At 45.0% G+C, this 22306-nt stretch overlaps 1 protein-coding gene across 2 annotated transcripts in view; it reads left to right on the top strand.

Annotated features, from left to right (window-relative positions):
* Window positions 1–17085, top strand: part of CLIC5 (chloride intracellular channel 5) — a 59170-nt gene extending 42085 nt beyond the window's left edge. For both annotated transcript variants that reach the window (XM_066636261.1, XM_066636342.1), the window contains exons 5-6: window positions 14516–14697; window positions 15661–17085. In XM_066636261.1, the coding sequence (XP_066492358.1) occupies window positions 14516–14697; window positions 15661–15828 (350 nt within the window). In that variant the 3' untranslated portion in view covers window positions 15829–17085. The remainder of the gene's footprint in view (window positions 1–14515; window positions 14698–15660) is intronic.
* Window positions 17086–22306: the final 5221 nt, after the last annotated feature.

Here is a 22306-nt window from a genome sequence, read left to right on the forward strand (position 1 = left end):
GGCAACCTTACTAGAATGATTACATGTATGCTGAACTAAGGTGGTCAATATATTCCCCTCCCCAAAAACTTGTCAAGGATTTTGTTTGGTGGTGCTATAAGTACAGTAGAAGAGAAAAGGCTAAGGGTCAAAACAGAGGTGATGTTAAATGTGTGTTTGTTTCACAGTTCAATTTCCTTTTTTTTTCTTTTAAAGAAAAACTCCACAAGGCCCCCCCCCCCTTAACCAGATGCAAGATGTATCACATTTAGTATAGGTTCCCTGTGGACTTTCCAATTCACAAGGTTGGGTGTTGTCTATTAGTTAAATTGGCATTTAACTGCAGAGACCCTTGAAATGCATATAGAAATGCTCAGAAATACAATTATCTTTGTAGAGGCAAAGCACTGCAGTTGTGATTGTTCAGCCAAATGACTGAGTACACAGAAAGAGACAGCTCAGACATGAGAATACAAGAAAGTACAGGCACACCACAACAAAAGAATCAGAGGGCTGTTGAGTCAAGTGGGACGCTGCAAGTAGATACATAATTAACGTCACATCTGTTTTGATTCTGCAGATGCAGCCAGATCAGATAGAGGCAGTTGTGGTCTGGATATGGGCTGGAGCCAGCCTGCAAAGCCCTCCACTCTGGACCTTTGACTTGTAGCAACACTGCCTTTAATCTGGCCTAGTGGCATCGCTAGGAGGGTGCTGGGGGTGCGGACCGCATCAGGTGACGCGCACAGGGGGGTGACGCGCACTTGGGGTGACACGCTAAAATCGCGGTGGTTAGGAGTAACCCCATCATATTATATACTGTTGGATGTGGAATTTCAAGTGGATTGCAATACAAAAAACCACAGTGAAATATCTTTTTTTCTATCAAAAGTTATGGCAAAAGAATTGGAGAACAAAAAATGCATGGATCCCTATGGAAAGTGAAAGTGAGCCATATTGCGTGTTTACTCGCGAATAGGCGAACTTGCCTTAGTCCGTCGGAAAGGGCAGGCTGAAAGAAATCCAATAACATCAGAATGGTCCTGATCCAATGAATGCAGCTCCCAAAAACACCTGAGAAGGAAGTCCCTCCCTCTAAGCAGATGAATGTATTGAGCCATATGGAAAGCGAAACTAAGCCTCACGGTAATGTTTACTCATGAGTAGGCAAATGTGCCTTGGCTGGTGGTCAGGTCAGGCAAAGGGGAATGTGAAGCCACCAGAATGGTCCTGATCTAATGGAACTGGAGCTCAACAAATGCTCCAGACGGCAGCCTCCCCCACTAAAAGGATAAAAGGATCAAAGGATCCCACTAAAAAGGATCAAAACAGAGGCTTCAGCTGATAAGGTGAACTTTTGGAGACTTGCCAAGCCAGGCAGATCCTGACAATGATCTGGTTTAAACAGAAGTTCTTAAATTCAACTGGGCACTGGTTAGTGCTGAAAACCTTACTGGTTTTGGAGGGGGTGTGTGTTATTGCAGGCAGGTTACAGAGGAAATTCACTTGGTGGAACAGGGCTGGCTTCTGCTTTTTTAATTATTTGTTTTACTTTATTTATACTTATTTATTTTAATTTGCCTGATGACGTCACTTCCACCATGACATCAGTTCTGGTGGGTCTTGGACAGATTGTCATTCTAAAAAGTGGGTCCCAGTGCTAAAAGTTTGAGAACTGCTGCAATAAGGTGTTAGTAAGTTGACACCCTTGGGGTGTGTGTGTGTAACACCACTAGTGACCAAAATAGCTAAAATCACAGTTTGGAGGAATAATACTATCATGTTATATATCAATCAATGCGTAATTTTATGCAAAATGTGTTCTGTCTTTGTTCTATCAAAAGGTACAGCCAAAAAACAGGTGGGGGCGGAGTGATGGTACATCACCACACCCACCACCTGGGGTGTTGCCCCGCCCACTGCATGGGGGTGACACGCTGATCCCCCACACCGGGTGACGCGAACCCTAGTGACATCACTGATCTGGCCTCCAACTTGCTAAAGTGCCTTCTTGCCCCTGAAGTTGCGAACCTGAATGTTCATGCTGCTGCCAGTAGCTGTATGCCTAGACTTTAAATCAGCTGCCCAGCAGCAGCCGGAAAAAGAGCATATGAACTTCATTTCCTGCTGCTTCCACTGCTGGCTGTTGTTGACAGTCTCCCTTTGATAGTGTGGGACACCTTAGCTCTTGCCTCTGTCCATCAGCTGGTTGAGGTCCTGCTTCAACTTTCCTGTGCTTGCTTCCCTTGTTGACCCCACATGCTCTGCTAGTTTAACCCTCAACTCAGTTCTCCTCTAAGAACCCTCTCCTCAGTTCTCTCCTCAGTTCTCCTCTAGACATGGTGGGTCTCTCTCCTCAGAGAAAGGGGCTGCCTGGCTGATACAGCATGGGGTGTCTATGTGTGTGCTTGTGCTTAAACTTGTGTGTGCTTAACTGATATCAGGAAAGGAAACTGGATCATAGACTGCAAAGGGGGAGAACTCTGATGAGGTGTGTGCATGTATACTTGTGTGTGATTTATTGTCAGGGAGAAGAAGCTGGATCATATTGGTTGCTGCTTCTCATTGTTAATTGTTTCATTGATTTTTTTGTGGATTGTTTGCTGCCTTTTCAGGATTGGAAAGCTAGGATAGAAGTATTTTGATAGATACATGTGCATTATTGGCCTCTGAACAATTTCTACTGCTGCAAGTGACCCTCAGGTCAAAAGATGTTCTGTCTGTTCCAGACAGAGATGTTTTCAAGTGTCAGCTGCAAGCCTCATGAGGAATATGCCAGTTTCCATGCTAATCTTGCTAAGTGTAATGAGCGGATAATACAGTATAGGTAGGACAGTCCAGAAGAGTGGCCCTTGTGCAAAAAAGAATTGCAATTGGTTTTCGGCAGTATGTTTCATCTGGTGTCCAAAGATGTAAGAGATCTTTCAAAAGTATGTTAATGTATGACTTGAAATAAGTGGCTGGAAGCAATCTATATGCCAAATACAGTGGGTTTTTTATTTCCTTTTTCTGGCATGAGCAAACCTCCTAAAATATGGACCAGCTCAACAGAAAGTGATGCATTTGCATCATCTATGCAATCATCGTTTTTGTACATAAAATAGAACATAGGAAGATGAAATATATACTTTAGTGCTGTACACCATTCAAAATTCACAAGGAGAATTTCATATTGTTAACTGCTGTTAGAACTCAAGGGGGCACCATTGTCTAGGCTAAGCACACTAGAAGACATTCCATTTCCTCTGGCCATAATCTAACGACATTAGTAAAAATCTGAAGTTACTTTTGGTTGCTTGGTTTCCGAGGTATCTCCTTTTGGCTTTGATCATTTAAATTACACTGTACACTCTGTGTAAACACACAGCAGCTTAATTTGGAATGCTGCAATGATCATCTTTCATTTATAAAATGCTGTGGCTTTAGATTTAGGGCTTGATTTTTCTCTCATTGCATGAGTAGTTGGGATGTCATACATAGACATTATAAAAAGGAAGGCAAAAAAGCACAATCTACTAAGCATAGTTTCTCTTAAAAAAGAAAAAGTTTCCTGGGTTAGCTTCTAGGTAGAGGTGGGTGATATCCCCCCAGCTCATGCCAGATTAGGTTTGGAAATAAAATGAGCCTTAGTTAGCCTTAGCTTCTTTGGGTACCTTCCATGGAAAAAGGTGGGATAAAAAATCAATCAATCAATCAAAGTTCCACTCAAATGCGAAAGTCAGCAGCCCTTGGGAAAACTACATTTTCCTTGTTAAACTCCTTTGTTCCTGTTACTTCTCTGTGTTTGCAGGTTGTTCATGAGGTAAAAAATGTGGTGTATCTCCTAAGAGACCTGAGTCAGAGTAAGCAACACGCAGCTAAGGACTATGGCTCTTTCTTTTCTGTCTCCTTTTCTCTCTTTTTTTTCTTTTACATTGATCACAGCACAGAACCTCACACAAAGCAGCCACAAGCCCCTACACTTCTCACACAAAGCAGCAAAGTCCCACAAACTCATGTTCTCTTTCCTTTTCCCAACTCCAGTACCAAATTCCCTTGATCCTATCAGCTCTCCCTGTTGTGAGCTCCAATTGCAAACTCACAGATGTGGTGTGTTGTCTAAGAGAGAGATGACCAGAGTGAAGAACATCCAGCAAAAGAATGTGGTCCTTCCTCCTCTCTTTGCCCCCCTTCCCCCCTTTTTGTGCTTTTAAGCTGATCAGTGACTCATCCCACAAGCCTCACATACAAAGTCAACAAGAAGTGAAAAGTGTTATATTGCTGTTTGCCTATCATCCAGAACAGGGTCTTTGTGACGAATTTTATCAGGGAGGTACAAAGTCTCTTTTGGGCCCCTTTGCAAAGGGGGAAAGGTGAATCAGAGAGGGGGAGGGTGGTGATGGGCGAGCAGAATAGGGGCAGGGAGGGGCAAAACACAGTGGGGGGCATATGGCATCAGCAGCTAGATGCAGTAATATGGAAAACCAAACATACTCCTAAGTCTCTCTAAAATCTTTTAAATATAGAAAATCATGCTGAAAATTAGCATCGTCATTTTTAGGCTCACATTAGAATGGAAAGTTTGCACCAAAACATACTGCAGCAGCTGTAGCCCCACAGCTGTGTCCTTGAGCACACATGTATGCATACTTCATTACTTCATTCATGCATTACTTCATAGTAAGATCCACAAGCCAAAGAGCTGCTGTAGCAGGCCAGTTTCCTCCCAGATTTGACACTGTGTTAAGGAGTGTCATGTATGCATTCCTCAGCCCAGCAGATATGGCTTGCCAGTAGCTGCAGCTGCACTCTCGTGGTCGTGTGCCCAGCATCCTGTGTGGGCAACAAGTCTGAGCAGACCCTTTTTGACCCTGGACCCAGGTACAAATTATCCCCTTTACCCCCCTCTGCTAGGCCCTGACCCAGAGCTCAAATGAATCTTACAACTAAGAGGGCCCATTCACCCAACCATTCTGAGACAGTGTCCTCCAACTACTCTTTTCCCAAACCTTGCTCTGATTTTATTACAAATATTTCTATAGTGCTGTTCAACAAAATAAGTTCACAAAGCAGTTTGCATAGCTAGCTAGCTGAATAATAAATAAATGGTGTCCAAAAGGGCTTACGATCTCAAAAGAATGCCAAAGAAACATTAGCAAGCAGCCACTGGAAGCTGTGTTGGGGAGAAGCTTGGGGGCAAGATGCTGTGAGGAGGCAAACAGCAGATTGTTGGGCAGATTCAGGGCCTTTCACCATGTATTCCTTTTGGTCAAAAAATGGGACCCTACATCATACATGACTGTGAAGACTGAGGTTTAAACAAACACCGTATATATTTATTTTATTTATTACAGTATTTATATACCGCCTTTCTTGTAGACTCATAAATTCAAGTCTTTTAGGCTCAAGGTGGTTTATATAAGCAGGCTGACTGTAAACCCGTTTTTTGTTTTTAAATGGGGCTTTTATGTGTGATTCTTTGAGACAAACTCATAGAATTCTTCATTTCTCCAGATGTGTACTCACACACACAGGAAAAAAAAATTAAATGTGGAAAACCTTTTTGATGAATATATTTTCATATCTGGTTTCTTATTGTTTTTGATTCATTGCTTTAATTTTACCTCCCTCCAGGAAGGGAAGTGTTCCAGAGCAGGTTTGTTAGGGATTACTACTGATGAAGAAGTGTGTCGCTAAGGCCAATGAAAGTGAGCAAGCCAGAAAAAAGCGCATTCTGCTGCTTACATGAAATCAATGAGGCTGTTAGAGGATGCTTGGAATTAGACACTCTTTGACCACACAGGACTTAAGGCTTTAAGTGAGGGCTCATGTACATGATCGTTTGAGCCTGTAACGGCCTCAATTTATAGTCAAATCATACTGATTTCCACTCATGGGTTGAACTGGTTGTGTGTTTGCTGGCACCTGCTACATGCTGAGCTGAGCCCAGATCAGCTTTTTGTAGTTGATAGAAACCACTGGAAAAACTGTGGTTGCATCTGAGTGCCATGGACTGACTGCAGTTGCCACAATCTCAAAATAGTTGAGTGAATGATCCCTGACCCTTCTCAAAGATAAGATCCATTTGGGTTCTGGATTGTAGGCAAGTAGAGAACTACTATAATATTTACTGATGTTGTAGTAAACAGAGGAATTATAATACATTTTGGGCACAATCCTCACAAACTTTTCAGCACCGAGCTAAGGGACACACAGTTCCGAGGTAAGGGAACAAACATTCCCTTATCTTGGGGAGGCATCTGTGACTGCCCCCCAACAGCATGAGGCAGCACACGCCCCATTAGCAGAGCTATGTCAGAGATGGAAAGTGGGTGATTTGGTTGGTGATTTGGGCCTTACTCTGTTAAAAAATGTTAGTGTTGTTCAGTATCATAGCTAGGGGGGCAAAACGGTTAAGTACTGCAGGTGCTGCAATGTGCCGTATAAGCGGCCCCTCCCACTCACCATTGGAGCCATTCCGGACAGCAATGGCAATGCGTAGGCACTCGCTGAACCAAATGGCATCTCTTGCACGTTGCCATCACTGCCGGGAATGACTCCAACAGCCCCCCTAGCTACGCTACTGATGTTTCTGTAATGCCAAAGCAGGTTCACTCCATAACCCTGAAGTCTTTATCGTTAGATGGTGTCAGTTTTAATATGGAGTCAGATCACTTACAACTGTGACAGGCTCAGTTGGTGTGCCCCCCCTCCCCCAAACTGCTACCAGAAGAATAGAGAGGCTCTCAAGAATACAGAAGTCAAACATTCCTGCTCTAGGACATAGAGTAATACAAAGCACAGTTCCGTGTTTCCTTTCCTTCTGCAGCCATCTCAGATTGGAAATATAAAGCAGATGGGCAAATGTAGACAAAGGCCTTATCAGAAGAGGGCCACTACTGGAAAATATAGTGTTGAGCCAGGATTTCAAAAATCCAATTGAGCTAAATTAAGTTAAATAAATAATTTGATTCCATGAGTTCATAAAGGAAGAATATTATTCATTGCTGATCACTAGAGGAAAAATGTTTTATTCAACAGGTGTTATAGGTCAAAGATTTTTCTATATTTCCAGTATTACTCCATGAATGGCATTTTATATGCCCTGCCATTATTAGTGTTTCAATGTGACTTGTGTAGAAAAATACAGCTGAAGGATATTAATCTGATAGTAAGTTGGAAGCGTCAAAATTAAATTTGAGAGCTGATTAAATAAAGGATGGTAACACTTCTGTTTGAGAAATGGCAACACTTCAATCACTTTATATTGCTTGCTTTCAGGAATGAAATTCTGTACCTTTCTGTTTGTTGTAAAAGATTTCTAGGTGCAGTACTAGTTTTGTAGTCCTGAGAGTGGGGTCCTGATTGTTCACAATATCAAAGCTAGTTATAACCCAAGCAATCTTTAATTAGCTACATACATCAAAGGTTAAACTTTTAAGTGTTCCATTTTAGCTTTTCAGCCCAATCCTATTCCTCCACCATCCGTCAATGCAGCGGTGCCAAAATGGCAACTGCTATATTCTATGGTAGGGGGGCAGTTCAGGAGGTCTCCTCTAGGTAAGGGAACAATTGTAAGCTTCCGTGGTGCGGATGGGTCAGCTCAGACCTACAACAGCTAAATAGCTGACATAAGTCTGCATTGCCTTGGGCAGCAGTGTTGGAGTGTTGGAGCAGTGAGCAGTGTGCTGAATGGTGCACCGTTGGAGTACCTTTTGCAACGAGCATGAGACATGCCGCCATCAGGTGGCAAGGTTAAGATTGGGCCCTTCAGGAGGTTTATCAAATACTATTCACAAGCAGGCTACCTGAATTATGCCTGTGATGCCTGCTCTTAGAACTGATACAGACAAGCCAAAGCCCAAATGAAATATCATTTGTAGTCTGAGCCATTGATACAAAATATCATTTTGTAGTCTGTAGTCATTTTAGAGAGCAGATGAAGGATCAAATATTTGAATACCTCCTCAAATAAATGACTCCCCACATAGCATGGCAGGGAAAAGGCTCTCTCTCCTAGTTTTGTGTGTGTGCTGGGTATTTCAGTGGGGCAGTCTGCAGCCGCAAAGGACCACCTTCGTCCATGAGCCTGCCTGACTTTATGACTGTCAGGAGCAAGTTCCAAGCATGAGGAAAGGAAGGGTTCACTTTACCAGGGCCCAGAGATGCAGGTGATGTGGCCCAGGCTGCAACCCCATGACTAAGTGGGGAAAAAATTGAGGCTAAAATTTTACATCATGCTTGAGCATATTTGTGAAGACTTATCTCCCTGTACCTATGGACCTGTAGTCCAGACCATGAGAGATATGTGGAAACCAGTTGGAAGCGGAACAAGCAACAGTTGAGCAGAACAGGTGACATTCTGATCAGTGACTTGCTGGCTCAGGTTCTTCTCTTGCACAGTGAGCATGTGGCTGCACAGCAGTTAAACTGGAATTTATAAATTGAGAGAAGAGAACTTATCTTTACAAAGAAGTCAAGTAGTTTTGAACCTGGTAACAATGTATTAACTTTCAAACAGAATCCGTAACAGATTTAAGATCAACAGCAGGATGGAGGGGAATAGCTGTTTTCTAGATCCTCCTTACCATGGTGTCTTTGCTTTTTTACTGCCCATATTACCTCTCTGTCGGGCACAGAGCTGGCCCAGCTATGAGGTAAGGCAAGCTGCCTTAGGCAGCAGATGGGCTCAGGTGGCACCCTGTGGCATCCATAGCCGCCTCACCTCTTCCTCCTTTCCTTGCTGCCCTGTGGTTTGAAATAGAGTGGCAGAGCTGGGTGGAACAAGAAAGCGGAGAGAAGCAGGCAGTCTACGGGAGGGGAAGGCAGGTAGTGGCAATGGCAGTGGTGATGATTCTGATCAGGAATATCACCATCACCACTATGGTCTTTGTTATCTTCTCCTTTCCTCCTTGCTTGTGGAAGAAGAGACAGGCAGGTCAGGCAACAGCTGCTGCCATCACTATCGTTGTTGTTGCCACCTTCCCTCCTGAATGAGGGAACAGCAGGAATGAGGGGGCAGCTGTAGGAGGCCACCACTGGACATTGGCTCCGGGCATTCTCCTCCTTAGGCTGAGCCTGCTCAGGTAACAGGACTGCCTTGCTTAATTAAATCTTCTTCATTAATTTGCTCCTGAGCTGGTTTCCTTTTAACGATTCTCTGCCAACCAGTCCCACATATCTTTCGTAGTCTGTCCTGTCCCAGATGCGGGGCTCTTTTACCCATCCTCCTCACTGCTGGCAACTGTCACTCCCAGCAACCAATGGGGCCTTGAATTAAATCTTATTTTGTGGGCCAGATTTTGGCATACTCGATAACCGCCTTTTAGACCAAGATGTGACAATAATACAATAAGTAAAATCATAAGTATAAATAACAGAACAGAGACAGGTATATCAAACAGCAGCTATTAAACAGTGGGAAGCTTACTGTGGATTTGTCAGTATACATGAAACTGGACAGAGTTTCATGAGCGGATAAAATATCCGTTTCTGGTTTGTTTTTTTCATTAGTATTGTGCTAAGCAGGCAGCATGTGGATTTTATTGCAGGGGTAGGAATATGAGCAGAACTGTTTGAGGAATTTCTGCCACATACAAGAACATCCTGTAGCCATTCTAAGCCTGGATCCCCAATGAAACCAACAGAGTGTGATTATAGCTTTTGGCTTTTAGTCAGTGTCTGAACTAGAAATCCAGTTGTTCAAAATACACTGAGTATAGGATTTGATCCCAGTTTGTCTGTTATTGGAATGATGATCACCCAGCAGGCCACTGTGAGTCTTTCGTAGCCTTTTGTTGTTATGAAATTGTTGTCAGATCAGTTGTATAGTTCTGTACTCTAAGTTCCTGATAGAATATTGCCATGGTAATGCAGTAATTGGCAAACTGGCACAGCGCACCTCTCTCCAAAATGTTTCAAATGTGATGATGTTCAAAATACAGAACTGAGCTTCAGTGATTTTTTTTTTAAAGTGAAGCAGAAATTTTTTGGAATTGAAATGCTTTAAAAGGAGAGTGAATTGCTGGAAGAGGGAATTGAAATTCATTCTGCATTTTGGAAGACATCCAGAAATAGCACCATGATGAAGTACAGAGGCAGTATCCACTCATGTGATTGCTCGGTACAAGACAAGAAGCATAATGCAATGGTCTCAAGTGTCCAAAAATGCAGGAAGAGTGTGACCTAGGGTAGTGGATAGCATTTGGGATTGAGCCAGGGAAGCCTGGACTTAAATTTCCACTCCAGCTGGGACTAGATGCTAGGGGGGCTATGTGGACACTGCCATAAGGAGCAGCCCTGAGTTGTTTGCACACATCAGTGTGCAGCAAGTTTCCTCATCCTAGCAAGAGGCAGGCAATGGAGTGAAGAGCAGGCAATGCAGTGCGTTGTGATTGCACCATGTTGTTCATTTTATAGTGGTAGATGTTACCAGAGTAGGACAAAGCTATTGCTGCAAGCAGCAACCAAGCAACTCCTGTAACCAGAGAATCATAGAATATTACAGCTGGAGGTAGTCAGTCCAACCCCCTATTCAATGCTGAGCCTCCAAAGGACAAAAAACAGGGCGGCAGCAACATTGCAAAGCCGTTGCCACCATCACCATTGCCATCTTCAAGGAGGACCTGGAAATTACAACATCACAACCCCCTGGTGCCACTGCCGCATGCTATGCCACTACCAGATCTTATCCCTACCCCTTTCTTCTGCTGCTACAGTTCTTGATTCTAAGCCAGCAAAACAGTTGGTACAGAACTGCAGATATCTCTCCTTAGTTAGGGGGAGTGAAGGCTTTCTCCAAGGTAAGGGAACTACCCCCCCCCCCCCACTATAGGATACAAAACATGCCTCCTTGGCACACATGCATTGGCTGGAGGGAAGGGCAGTCCAATCCTGAGCTGCCCGAATCTCGGGGCTACCGCAACATCAAGTTCATCATCCAACGTGCCCTGGGAAGCCACCACTATCTCTTCAGAAGAAGGGGATTTTTTCAATGGGGCTACTCCATTCTGTGGTGACTCTTTAGCCATTGCAGAATCAGAGAGTCCCATGTCAGGCCGCGTGAAGCTGATTTCCGCCAGTCTCACTCCACTCCCTCATCCGCCACACCTCTTCCGCCTGCCCTCCTCCCTCCCCCTGCCCCGGAATGCCTCACCCGCCTTTCCCCACCCCCCTCACCATTGCATTGGTGAGGTCTGGGCTCTGGTGCTGGGGCCGTGGTAAGGTATTGCAAATGTGCCTTATAGCATGTTCGCAGCAGTGCGCGCTGACAGTGAGTTGGTGCACACTGTTCAGGATTGGGCCCTTAGTCAGGATTGGGGCCTAAGAGCCCAATCCTGAGCTCTTACTGCCAGTCCTCTGCTGGCACTGAGTGTCATAAGCATGCCGTAAGGCACACCTGCAGCCCTCAGCAATGGCCCAGTGCTGGTGTTAGCCCAGTTCCAACTGGCGCTGGGCTAGTGGCAGTGGTCTGCCACTGTTCTGCCACTCTGTGGTCAACCAAACCACCAAGCGGCAAAGAGGTAGGTGGGAGCATGGGGGGAGGGGGAGGGGAGGTGTTCTGGGATGGGGGAGGCGGGGAGAGGGTGGGGAGGAGGTGTGCCAGGGGGAGGAAGCGGGGTGGGAGGGAGGCAGGATCAGAGAAGATCTGCTTCTCCACATTCAGAGCCTCCATGTCAGGCTCCAGGCCCACCATGGAGGTTCTTGATTCTACGGCAGCCCAAGGGTTTCCACAGAATCGAGTAGTCCCTTAGCAGGGCTACTTGCCTTACCTGGGGGAAGGAGACAAAAGTCCCCTTCCCCTGAGGAGCCGCTGGCAGCTGCCCTGTTGTGTAGAGGATGCTGTGGCAGCCGTTTTGGCAACTCAGGATTGAACTGTAAGACACCTAGATCATTTTCATACGCTCTGCTGCAAAAGCAGTTCCCATCCCCCCCTCCCCGTACTTGTGCCTTTGATTTTTTTGTAGACATGCAGAACTTCACCTTTCTGTCCTTGGAGCTTCTCTACCATTGGTATAAGGTAGCAAATAATCATCATGACTAGTAATCATTGACAGAGCTATCTCCCATGAATTTGTTTAATTGAAATTGTTTAATTCCAATTGAAATGAATTGAACATGGAACTTACTTAACTTTTAAGTAATCTGAACTACTGGCCAGTATCACATCTTGTAGCAGCAGATTCCATAATTTAATTGTTGTGTGAAGAAGTGCTTCTTTTTGCCCATCCTAAATGTCTTCTCTCCGTCTCAGGCATAATTTTATAAGTCTCACGGCCCAATCCTTTAGCACTGGTGGAACAAGCATTCCCCCAGCCCCTACTGCCTTACAGCACTTGTAAAAGGCACTCCAGCAGCACATGGAGTTGCACACTGCCAGGGTGCCTGCTGGAAGGCCAGAGCCTTCCTCTGCTTGCCAGAAGATCAACAAAGACTTGCTCATGCAGGTAAGGCAGTGGGGGAGGTGTGATGGGGTAGGGGAGGCAAAATGGGGCAGGAGAGGGTAGAACCAGGGGAAGGACAGATTGGGTCCAGAAAGGAGGCAGCAGCAGTGGCCACTGAATTCTAGCCCCCTTCCTGGATCCAATTCCAGGAGGAATTGGGCAGGAGGTCTGGTCTAGAGGGTAGAGCCTCCGTCTGCCTGAAGATAACATCCACAGGTCGCCAGTTTGAGGCCACCGGCACCGTGCGACCTTGAAGCAGCTGACAAGCTGAAGCCGAGCTATTCCACCTGCTCTGAGCGTGGGAGGATGGAGGCCAGGATGGAGGCCAGATCAGAACGAAACATCTGAATTGTTGTGGCTCTTGAAAGATAGAGCCTTCTTTCAATTGTAAAAATCCCTATGGGGATTTAAATAAGCCTGCCTATGTAAACTGCCTTGAATAAAGTCTTGAATAAAGACCAAGAAAGGCGGTATATAAATACCTGTTGTTGTTGTTGTTGTTGTTAATTCCATAGTGCAAGTCTGAATAAACCCCTCCTCACTGCTGAGGCTTACCCTTGGATAAGAGAATGCTGCTGCCCCATTCTTCGGAGGCTCAGCATTAAAGAAATGTTCCCTTTCCCAGAAGGGATCTCCACAACCCCCACCCCCCTTGCAGGATGCAGTGCTAGCCATTTTGATGTCCTTGTATTGGTGGCGGTGGGGGGGAATCGAAAACCATGTTCCCTTTTAATTGCTTTTATTGGCACTAAAAAGCCCCAAACAATATAGCCTTTCCTAGTATGGATGATGCTTCAGATGCTGATCATTTTGATTGCCCTTCTCTGCCCCTGTTGAGCAGTGCAATATCCAGTTTGAGATGTGGCACCAGAATTTTATACAGTGTTCCACATATGACTATATCATAGATTTGTGTAGTTAATAATTACATTATCAAATTAATTTTCAGTCCCTGGTTCTTCTATATGCTTAAGGGTTCCTCTTTCATTATGTTTTTCCCCAATTTACTTGAAGCAGACTTCAGGCTAACTGGTGTCTACAAGTGGGTCAGTCCCTTTCCATGGCTTTGATTTCCTTGGAGGCAGAGCAGGGTACAATTTGTGTAAATAAATAACAACTGTGCTGTGTAATACTTGGTGGGTGCTTAGGAGATTGGCCACAGAATCGCTATAAGCCCTGCAGAAGCTGGGATTTATAGAGGCTGAGCATCCCCAGTGGAGAAGGGGAAAATGAAGAATGGTGGGGATGCCTCCCTCAAAGAGCCTGAGGAGAAGCACCCCCTGATTTGAAGCAAGAGGGGAAGCACTTCTGCCACCCTTTATTCTCCACCTCTGGGCATCGAAGCAGCCTCTCTAGACTGGCCTTGGAGGGGTCTGAAACCCGATCCCACTTCCAGCCAGCCTTCAGCATGCACCCAGCCTTCATCATCCTCTGCTGTAGCTTTAAAGTCCCATTGCAAACTCCTGTCCTTGCTTCCTCCCATAGACCCTCTTCCTCCAGTGTCTCCATCACTGTGGCAGCAAGGGCACCATTTTCTATCATGTGGAACTGATCAGGAGGAGCCTGAGCAGACCCCATTGTTCTGCCTCTTGTTGGTGGCATGGCAGCTGGGGCAGGCAAGCTTGCTGCTTTGTGCAGCGCCAGCAGGGCAACAAATCCTGGACACGTAGCAACCAAAATATCTTGTTTTTACTGTACCCTGTCCCACTCTTAGTTCTTAGCAAGAGCAGTGGTGTACCTAGGAGGGTCCAGGGGGTCTAGTGAACCTGGGTGGCATGTCTGGGGAACAGCCATGCCACACCCCCATCGGTTGCTGCCCTCCACCCAGAGGCCTTTTGGGAGCCAGAGAGGCTCCCCAATCCTAAGAAGGCTTTGTAAGGTAATTTGCAGTCATGGCACCAGGCGGAATTGGGGCCAGCACCATCTCTGGGCAAGAGAGACTAGTAACGGTGATAGAATTTCAGTTTTTACATTAAACAAATCTGGATATCAACCAGGTCACACCAGAGTTGCAGGCATTGTGCACTGGGGTGAAAGGTGAGTTTTTTTTCTACTTAGACACAAACGTTACAGAGAGACTCCGTATTAATTATTTTTTTCATTTCTTGACAAAGGTCTGGAGAGAGGCTTAACAAAGGCTTTGAAGAAGCTGGATGATTATCTGAGAAATCCTTTACCTGAAGAGATAGATGCAGGCACCACAGAGGAAGAGAAGGTGTCAAAGCGCAAGTTCCTGGATGGGGACGTGCTCACCCTTGCCGATTGCAACCTTCTTCCCAAGCTTCATGTTGTCAAGGTGAAAAGATGCCATTTTCATGGCAACTTGATGTGAAAGTAAATGCCATTGTTCTGTACTGTGTTGATTGTGTGCTTCCCACTTCCTGGAAAAGTGCGATGCCAGGAGCAGCACTGCAAGGTTCGGTTTAGTTTCCTTTGTATGAGAAGATCACTGGAGACAACACCTTTGTAATATTATCTGTTTATGCACAAATGTACAGGCAGACTACATTGGAAGCATGGCAGCATAACTGCTAATCCTTCTTCATATTTACAAAGCTGCATTGTGGACTGCCTCCCCCCTCCCCCCGCCCCATCTCCAAATTGTCTCCTGGTCAGCTAAACTCAAAGTTGTCTCTGACCAAATTCAAGCAATCAATGGCCTCCTTTTCTGCCACACATGTCTCAGACCCCTCCCTACAGGCCGAGTTACCCTTTTAGGAAATAATCTCCTAACCCAGTGGTTTCCAAACTGTTTTAGCACTGGGACCCGCAGGGCAAACAGTGCAAATGCCCTGAGCCAGTGTAACTTCAGGACCATGCAGGAAGCCTTACTGAAGCTCCCAAAGCGATCCGAAACAGTACCTCCAATTTTCCAGAAGTACTGTTTAAGACTGGGAGGGTGCCTCAGAACACTTCCCCAGTAGGTCCTGGAGTTGCCTAAGGCTCTGTTTCATTGGTAAGCATGGGAGGGGGATGGCGTGGTGCAAGGGGGTGGCATTGTAGACCTTTGCTCCGGGGCACCTCAAGGGCAGATCTGTTACTGACCCACTGTTTTTGGCGTTAATCCAGGTGGTTGCAATAAGGTTAATTTTGAATTGCTACTGATACATTCTTATGCATGAGTTTAAAGTCAACAGTATTAACTTCTTTATGGCTTCCACTATAGACCTTGTATATTTTTTATTCCCTTTTGCATTAAATGAGGTGTAATAATCATAAATATGTTTTCAAACAATTAATGTGTTGGTCTTCATTCTAGATTGTTACGAAGAAATATCGAAACTACGAGTTCCCAGCAGAAATGACTGGACTGTGGCGATACCTGAAAAATGCTTATGCCCGAGATGAATTCATCAACACCTGTGCTGCTGATAAAGAAATTGAAATAGCTTATGCAGATGTAGCCAAACGGCTTAGCAGATCCTAATCAAAAGCCTACAGGATCCAGCTTCAGAGAACTGCTGTCCCATAGATGCTTCTCCTTGATGCCTTCAGATAGATAGATATAATTATTACACTATCTGGTTGGCACCTTTCTGATTTCAGCTGATCCCTTTTGACAGCCAGAAATAACATGCCTCTTTCTAGAGAATATGTAATACAATTGCATTGCAGATGAGAAAACATTTCTGAAATCTGTAAAAATAAGCCAGATCAAATGTCAGTAAATTGCAACTATATAACATTTTGTTTGATTAACAGTCACTTGTGAACAGCACAATTTTAGCTGGAAATTTCAATATTAAGTGGAATGTAAATGTGAAGTACTTTTGAAAATGCACTGGGGTGATAACCTTAAATCTGGAAAACAAATGTGATGAGGAAAGGAGGTTTTATCTTTAGGGGAGTATCGCTTTCAGGATAGATTTAGAAGCTTCTTTGGAAGCACATTCAGTTCTCATGAGGTTTGGTGATAGTTATAAGAAGAGCTTGTGCTATTGGGACTCAATGACTGCAGGATCTGCAAGTCCTGAGTCACATACTTTTCTCATTCAGAGACCTCAAGTGTAAAATAGGTGAATTAAATAATTCAGCGTACATTCATGCTCCAAGGATGTTGGAGGAGCAATGTGATAACAAAGGGGCCTAGACAGTCTGAATAAACAAGAATCTATTCAGATACCATACCAATAGAATTTGGATATACACTGAAAGAATCCTCACAGTTGGCTAAATCATTATCACCAGTATACTTGCCAACATATCTCTCAGCATATCTGTAAAGAAAAGGGGCATACAACAGAAATTGGATGCTTAATTTGAATTTGGGGAGAAGAAAATGAGTTCATTTTCAATTCCCAAGTACTGAACTGAAACTCCTGAAAATAACAGTAGTATTCTAAAATGGCAAGGCGCCCTGCTTTAGGTGAAAGTTTGGCAAATATGCAAGAGCTATTCATGAGCTGGTGGCTTGTCTCAATCTTTCCTACGTTGTACCATTCTGTTTTAATTGTGCCGAGTTCTTGAAACAGATTCTTTTGTGCTACATCCAGCCTTTGCATGAAGAGTTCTGTTTGACGCAATGGCTGCTTCATTCTGTAAATTGCTTTAAAACCTGCAATTTTCTCTTCTTTTTCTTTTTTTGGAATGGGAAGATTTTAGTTCATATTCCCCAACAATCTGAGAAGCAAAAGTTTCATTCTGAATCAGATATAATAAACTTGCAAATAAGTTTGAAAATGTACACTTGATACTCGTATTATTTTAGCAAGAGTCACATTATTTTATTCAGTCACACATTTTAAAAAATTAAGCCATGTGTGCAGTGCAGACGAACTGTCATATATGTGATGGGCAGCCCAATTCTATTCTGTGCTGGAAAAGGCAGGGCAGCTGGCCTATGATTTATCCAGTGCAGGGTAGGAGGTAGCTGCTGCGCAACTCGGAGTAAGGGGATTTATGTAGCATGGCAGGCGCACCCCTACGGGGCTACTCAGATCAGTGCCAGTGAATTAGCTGGTGCAAACATACCTGTCGCCAGTCTGGATCTGGTGTGGGGAGACAGCACGTATCCTCAGGCTGGCCTCCCCAGCTCACAAGGAAGCGCAAACATGCTTTCTGGCACATTTGTGACACTCCTGGACCAGCTTGCGCAGGCTGATCAAGTGCTCTGTATGGCACTTTAAGGCTGCAATCCTATGCACTCTTACATGGTAATGTTGTACTGAATGCACTGGAGCTTACTTCTAAGTCAACAGGCAAAGGATTGTGCAGTAAGGCAGTGATTTTCAACCCTTTCATCTCACACTGAGAAGGCACTAAAATTGTCAAGGCACATCATCAGGTTTTTTTGGCAATTGACACCACAGTACTGGCTGGGGTCTCACATCCCCCAATGGCCCTACTAATATATGACCCCATGGCACATTGGTTGAAAATCACTGGACTAATGTTATATACATGTCTGTTTTACAGCAGATCTGGTGTGGTGTAGTGGACAAAGTATCAGACCTGAAGATGGGAACCCTGGCTGGGTTCAAACCCTCAGGGAGTCATGAGATTCACTGGACAAGTCACTTGCTGCCTGACCCCATCAGTCTCATGTGATTGTTGTGAGAACAAAACAGGGTAATCCTATGTGTTGCCCTGAAATCCTTGAAGAATAAGTGGGGTATAAGTGTGCTAACTAAACATGTAGCGGCTGTTCAGGGAGCACATGTATTATTGGGACAGCAATAATGCTCTTCTTACACATGTAAGTTTAGCCTTAAGATATTCTTTAAAAAGTAACAGCAGTCATAGCCCTGTGACTTTTGGAATTATGAAAGTTGGATGATGAAATTCAGATTCCGTTTAAATCTCTTACACTGATGCAATTCTGACATATTTCCATTGATTACAGTGGAGTTTCTCTGTAGTTCATGTAAACCTAAAAAGGAAAGAGGAATAAAATCTTAGCCACAGGCAGTAAACTTCATGTTGAATTTTTGTTTTATATCCAGCATTTTGCTTGCACCTTTTTAAACCCCTGCAAGAAAGTCCATGAACTGGGAAAAGTCCCAGTTTTCCCTCTGAATGGACAACTGAAAAATCGGCTAGATAAGAGGGCAAAGGCACATACTTTAAAACACTGCTAAGGAATCAGCTGGCTTAGAAAGCATAAGTAACAGCCAGAAAAATCCCATGCGATCACAAAAGTCTGACCAGGCACAAGATTTGTAAAAAAGCAAAGAAAAAACTTTTCCTCATAATAATATAACCAGATTTGAATTACTTCTATTTTAAAACAGTAAGCTTCTTCAAAACAGGCTAGATGAATACGCTAGGAGCAGAAGAGGATAGAAAATATGTGCTGCCTGCTCAGCTTGGGTTAGACCTGATAGAACTGTACAAATTCATTGGGTTAAACAGAAGAAAAGCTCTGCAGAATTAGGCCAAAGCTCTATCTAGTCCAGCAACCTGTTTTCCATGGTGGCCCACCAGCTGCCTCTGGGAAGCCCAGAAACAGGCGAGAAAAGCATGCTTTCCCACCATTGCTGCCCTGCAACTAGTCAGCAGAGGCATACTGCTGCTGAACTTGAAGATCTCATACTCCAAAGGTGACTTTAGGTTGTATCTAAAGGAACATGAGTGATGTTTTAATTGTGCAGTGCTTTCTAGCCCCCTTCTTTGCACTACATGGTCTGTGCACCCCCCAATGAACACTCAAGACAACTGAGCTGGGAGAAAGGGCCACTTTATTAACAAGTAAGATAGTATAGAAGGAGAGGCTGTGGCAGCGAAGCACCTGTGGTGCGGAAGCTGGACCCTCGGAAGGCACCAGAATCGTATCTGTCCCCTGGGCTGGGCGTGCACCCGACTTCAAGCCTGGCCCTATTACAGGCGGTGCACCTTGTCCAGGTCTTCACCCCATGAAGGGGTGAGGCAGCTGGACTGCGGGCAATGCCACTATGAGCCGGACAGCCTCTGAGGTGGCCCTGCAGTCCCAACCAGGGCCCTGTCCCTGCCCTCGTGCCGCTGGGCCCCTGAGGACAGAAGTGGATTCTGCCCTGCCTATGCTGCCTGAAAGTGCACCCCAAAGTCTAGTTCACGCCTTCTACCCCCTGCCACAAGGAGGGGTCAGCCTAATGCTTGGCCCCACCACTCTGGCTGGGCGCTGCTGCCCTACGAACCCTCTGGGCCCACCCAGCTCCCAGCCCCCCCAATCTCTTTCAGGGGAGGAGACGCTTGTGTTCCTGGTTGTGCCAAACAAAGTCCCAGTCTGCTGCTTACATTGTGTGATCAGCAGTCTCTGATGCTTTCCAAAAGTCCACTGAAGACCCTCTAGAGCAGTGTTTCTCAAACTGTGGGTTGGGACCCACTAGGTGGGTCACAAGCCAATTTCAGGTGGGTCTCCATTCATTTCAATAGTTTATTTTTAATATATTAGACTTGATGCTATCATGGTATGTGACTGCATTTGGGGAAATGTTACAGACCTGTATTTTTAACAGCTACAGGCGCATCCTAACCCTTATGTCAGTGCTTTCCAGCACTGGCTTAGCAGTGCCAATGGGACATGTGCTGCATCCTGCAGTTGGGTGTCACTCACGGAGGCCTCCTCAAAGTCAGGGAATGTTTGTTCTAGTGGCGTAGCTAGCAGGGGGTGGGGGCGGTCTGCCCTGGGTACCACCCTTCCGGGGGGCGACACCATGAATGACCCAACTTCGCTAACATCGCGAAGGTTAGGAGTAACCCCATCATGCCATATACCGTTGGATGTGGAATTTTCAGAGGAATGCAATGCAAAAAAACAGAGTGAAATATCTCCTTTCTATCAGAGTTATGGCCAAAAAACCCCAAACCCAAAAATGCATGGAGACCTATGGAAAGTGAAACCAAGCCATATCGTGTGTTTACTGGCTAATAGGTGGACTTACCTTAGTCCGTCGGAGAGGGCAGGCTGAGAGGAATCCAACGACACCAGAATGGTTCCTGTCCAATGAAAGCAGCCCCCCCAAAAAACCCAAGAAAGAAGTCCCTCTCTCCAAGCTGAAGAATATATTGAGCCCTATGGAAAGCGAAAGGAAGCCACATGGTTGCATTTACTCATGAGTAGACAAACATGCCTTGGTTCCTGGTCAAGTTGGGCATAGGAGAGTGCAAGGCTAGCTGCATGGTCCCGATCTGATGAAAGTGGAGCTCAACAAATGCTCCAAAAGGCAGCCTCCCCCCCCCCCAAAGAATAAAACTGAGGCTTCAGCTGTAAGTTGAATTTTTACTTGTTTTTAGACATGCAAAGCTGGGTGAGTCCTGATAGTGATACGCTTACTCTCCCCCCCTCCAAGCCTGGATCCCCCCACAATCTTCCTAGTGACCAATATTCTGGAAATTCTGGCTTTTAGGAATAATACTGGCCATTATTATTATTCATTTCATGTCATGACTTACTATTTCTGTCTTGCTTACCTCCCAGGGTTGTTGTGAGGACAAAATAAGGGGAGGACCCATGTACATCACCCTGAGCTGCTTAGAGGAGGGTGGTATAAAAATGAGAATTAATTAATTGATTGATTTATATATAATATAATAATTAATTAATTACATCATATGGGGTGACAAAATTTTATGGGCCCCGGGTGTCAAATGACCTAGCTACGCCTCTGGTTTGATCCCTTACCTCAGAGCTGCATTGCCCTTATATCGGTGCTGGAAAGCACTGACATAAGGGGTTAGGATTGCGCTTTACTATGTATATTCTTTTAACAATGACAGTCAATGGAACTTAATCCTGGGAAATTGTGGGTAGGATTGCATCCTAGGATTGTTAAAAATTGTCTTGCTTGATGATGTCACTTCCGGTCATGACATCACTTCCGGTGGGTCCTGACAGATTCTCATTCTAAAAAGTGGGTCCCAGTGCTAAATGTGTAAGAACCACTGCTGTAGAGTAATGTCGGTGGGGTGTGTGAGACTGCAGCGAGAAGCAGGAATTGGTGGCAATGGCAGGAAGCGTGTCTTGTGTGAATGAAAGTGCCTTTCCACTCATGCAAGTAAAGTTGGGTATAACTCAGAGCGGACAAAAAAGTCCAGGTGTGCCTTTCTGAAAGTGATAGGAGATGGCAGGGTGGCTGAACCAATGCTGTTGGTTGATGCAGTGCTGGATGATGCTGCCCTTCCACTGGAGGGGGGGGGGAAGCAGCTACTTTCCTCAGCTCCTTCCTCCATAATCCTCTCAATAAAACAGGAAGTGCCGGTCATGCTGAGGATCCCAGCATGCCCTGCACTTTCTGTTTTACTTAAAAGGGTGGCAAGAAAGGAGCCAGATAATTGGCTGATTTTCCCCCACCTCTTCTTTGTGCAGTTCCTTTAAACTTAAACTGACTGTGCGAGAAAGGAACTAGGATGGTCACAAAGTGACTCACTGCTGCCTACACCGTTTTTTCAGCACAGACCACGGTGAGCTGCTTCACTCTCTTCACTTTCTCCTCCTGGGGTCCAAGGAAGGAACAAAGGAAGGGAGTAGTGAAGGGGATGGTCTATTTTTTATTTGCTTTTAGTGAATGGGAAGTAGATTGGTGTGGCTCATGTCTTGTGGTAGACTGGAGGCAGCTGAGGACCAGAGAGCACCCTGAATCTGCCACACTTCACACTACCCACTACGCATCCGTTTGCCTCATGGTTCAGCTGGCCCAGTATACAGGAAATGTGTAGAGATTAGTTTTTAGTCAGCATGGGTTAAAAGTGAGATTTAGAGCAAATGAACCAGAGAGTTGATATGAATACAATCTTATTGCTGTTACTAATTTTACAGAGTGCAAAAGTGTTTTGTAGCCCTCTTGCCAAACTACTACCCCACACTGTTTCACAGAATAGGAAACCAGGAACTAAAGATAGTGGTTTTTCAAAGGTCAAGAGAATGATTTCTACTGCCAAGGTGGGATCCTGGTCCAGATCTCACACACCTAGGTCCCCAGCATTGTCTG

This window comes from Tiliqua scincoides, chromosome 1 (genome assembly GCF_035046505.1).
Source record: "Tiliqua scincoides isolate rTilSci1 chromosome 1, rTilSci1.hap2, whole genome shotgun sequence".
NCBI classification, from domain to species: domain Eukaryota; kingdom Metazoa; phylum Chordata; class Lepidosauria; order Squamata; family Scincidae; genus Tiliqua; species Tiliqua scincoides.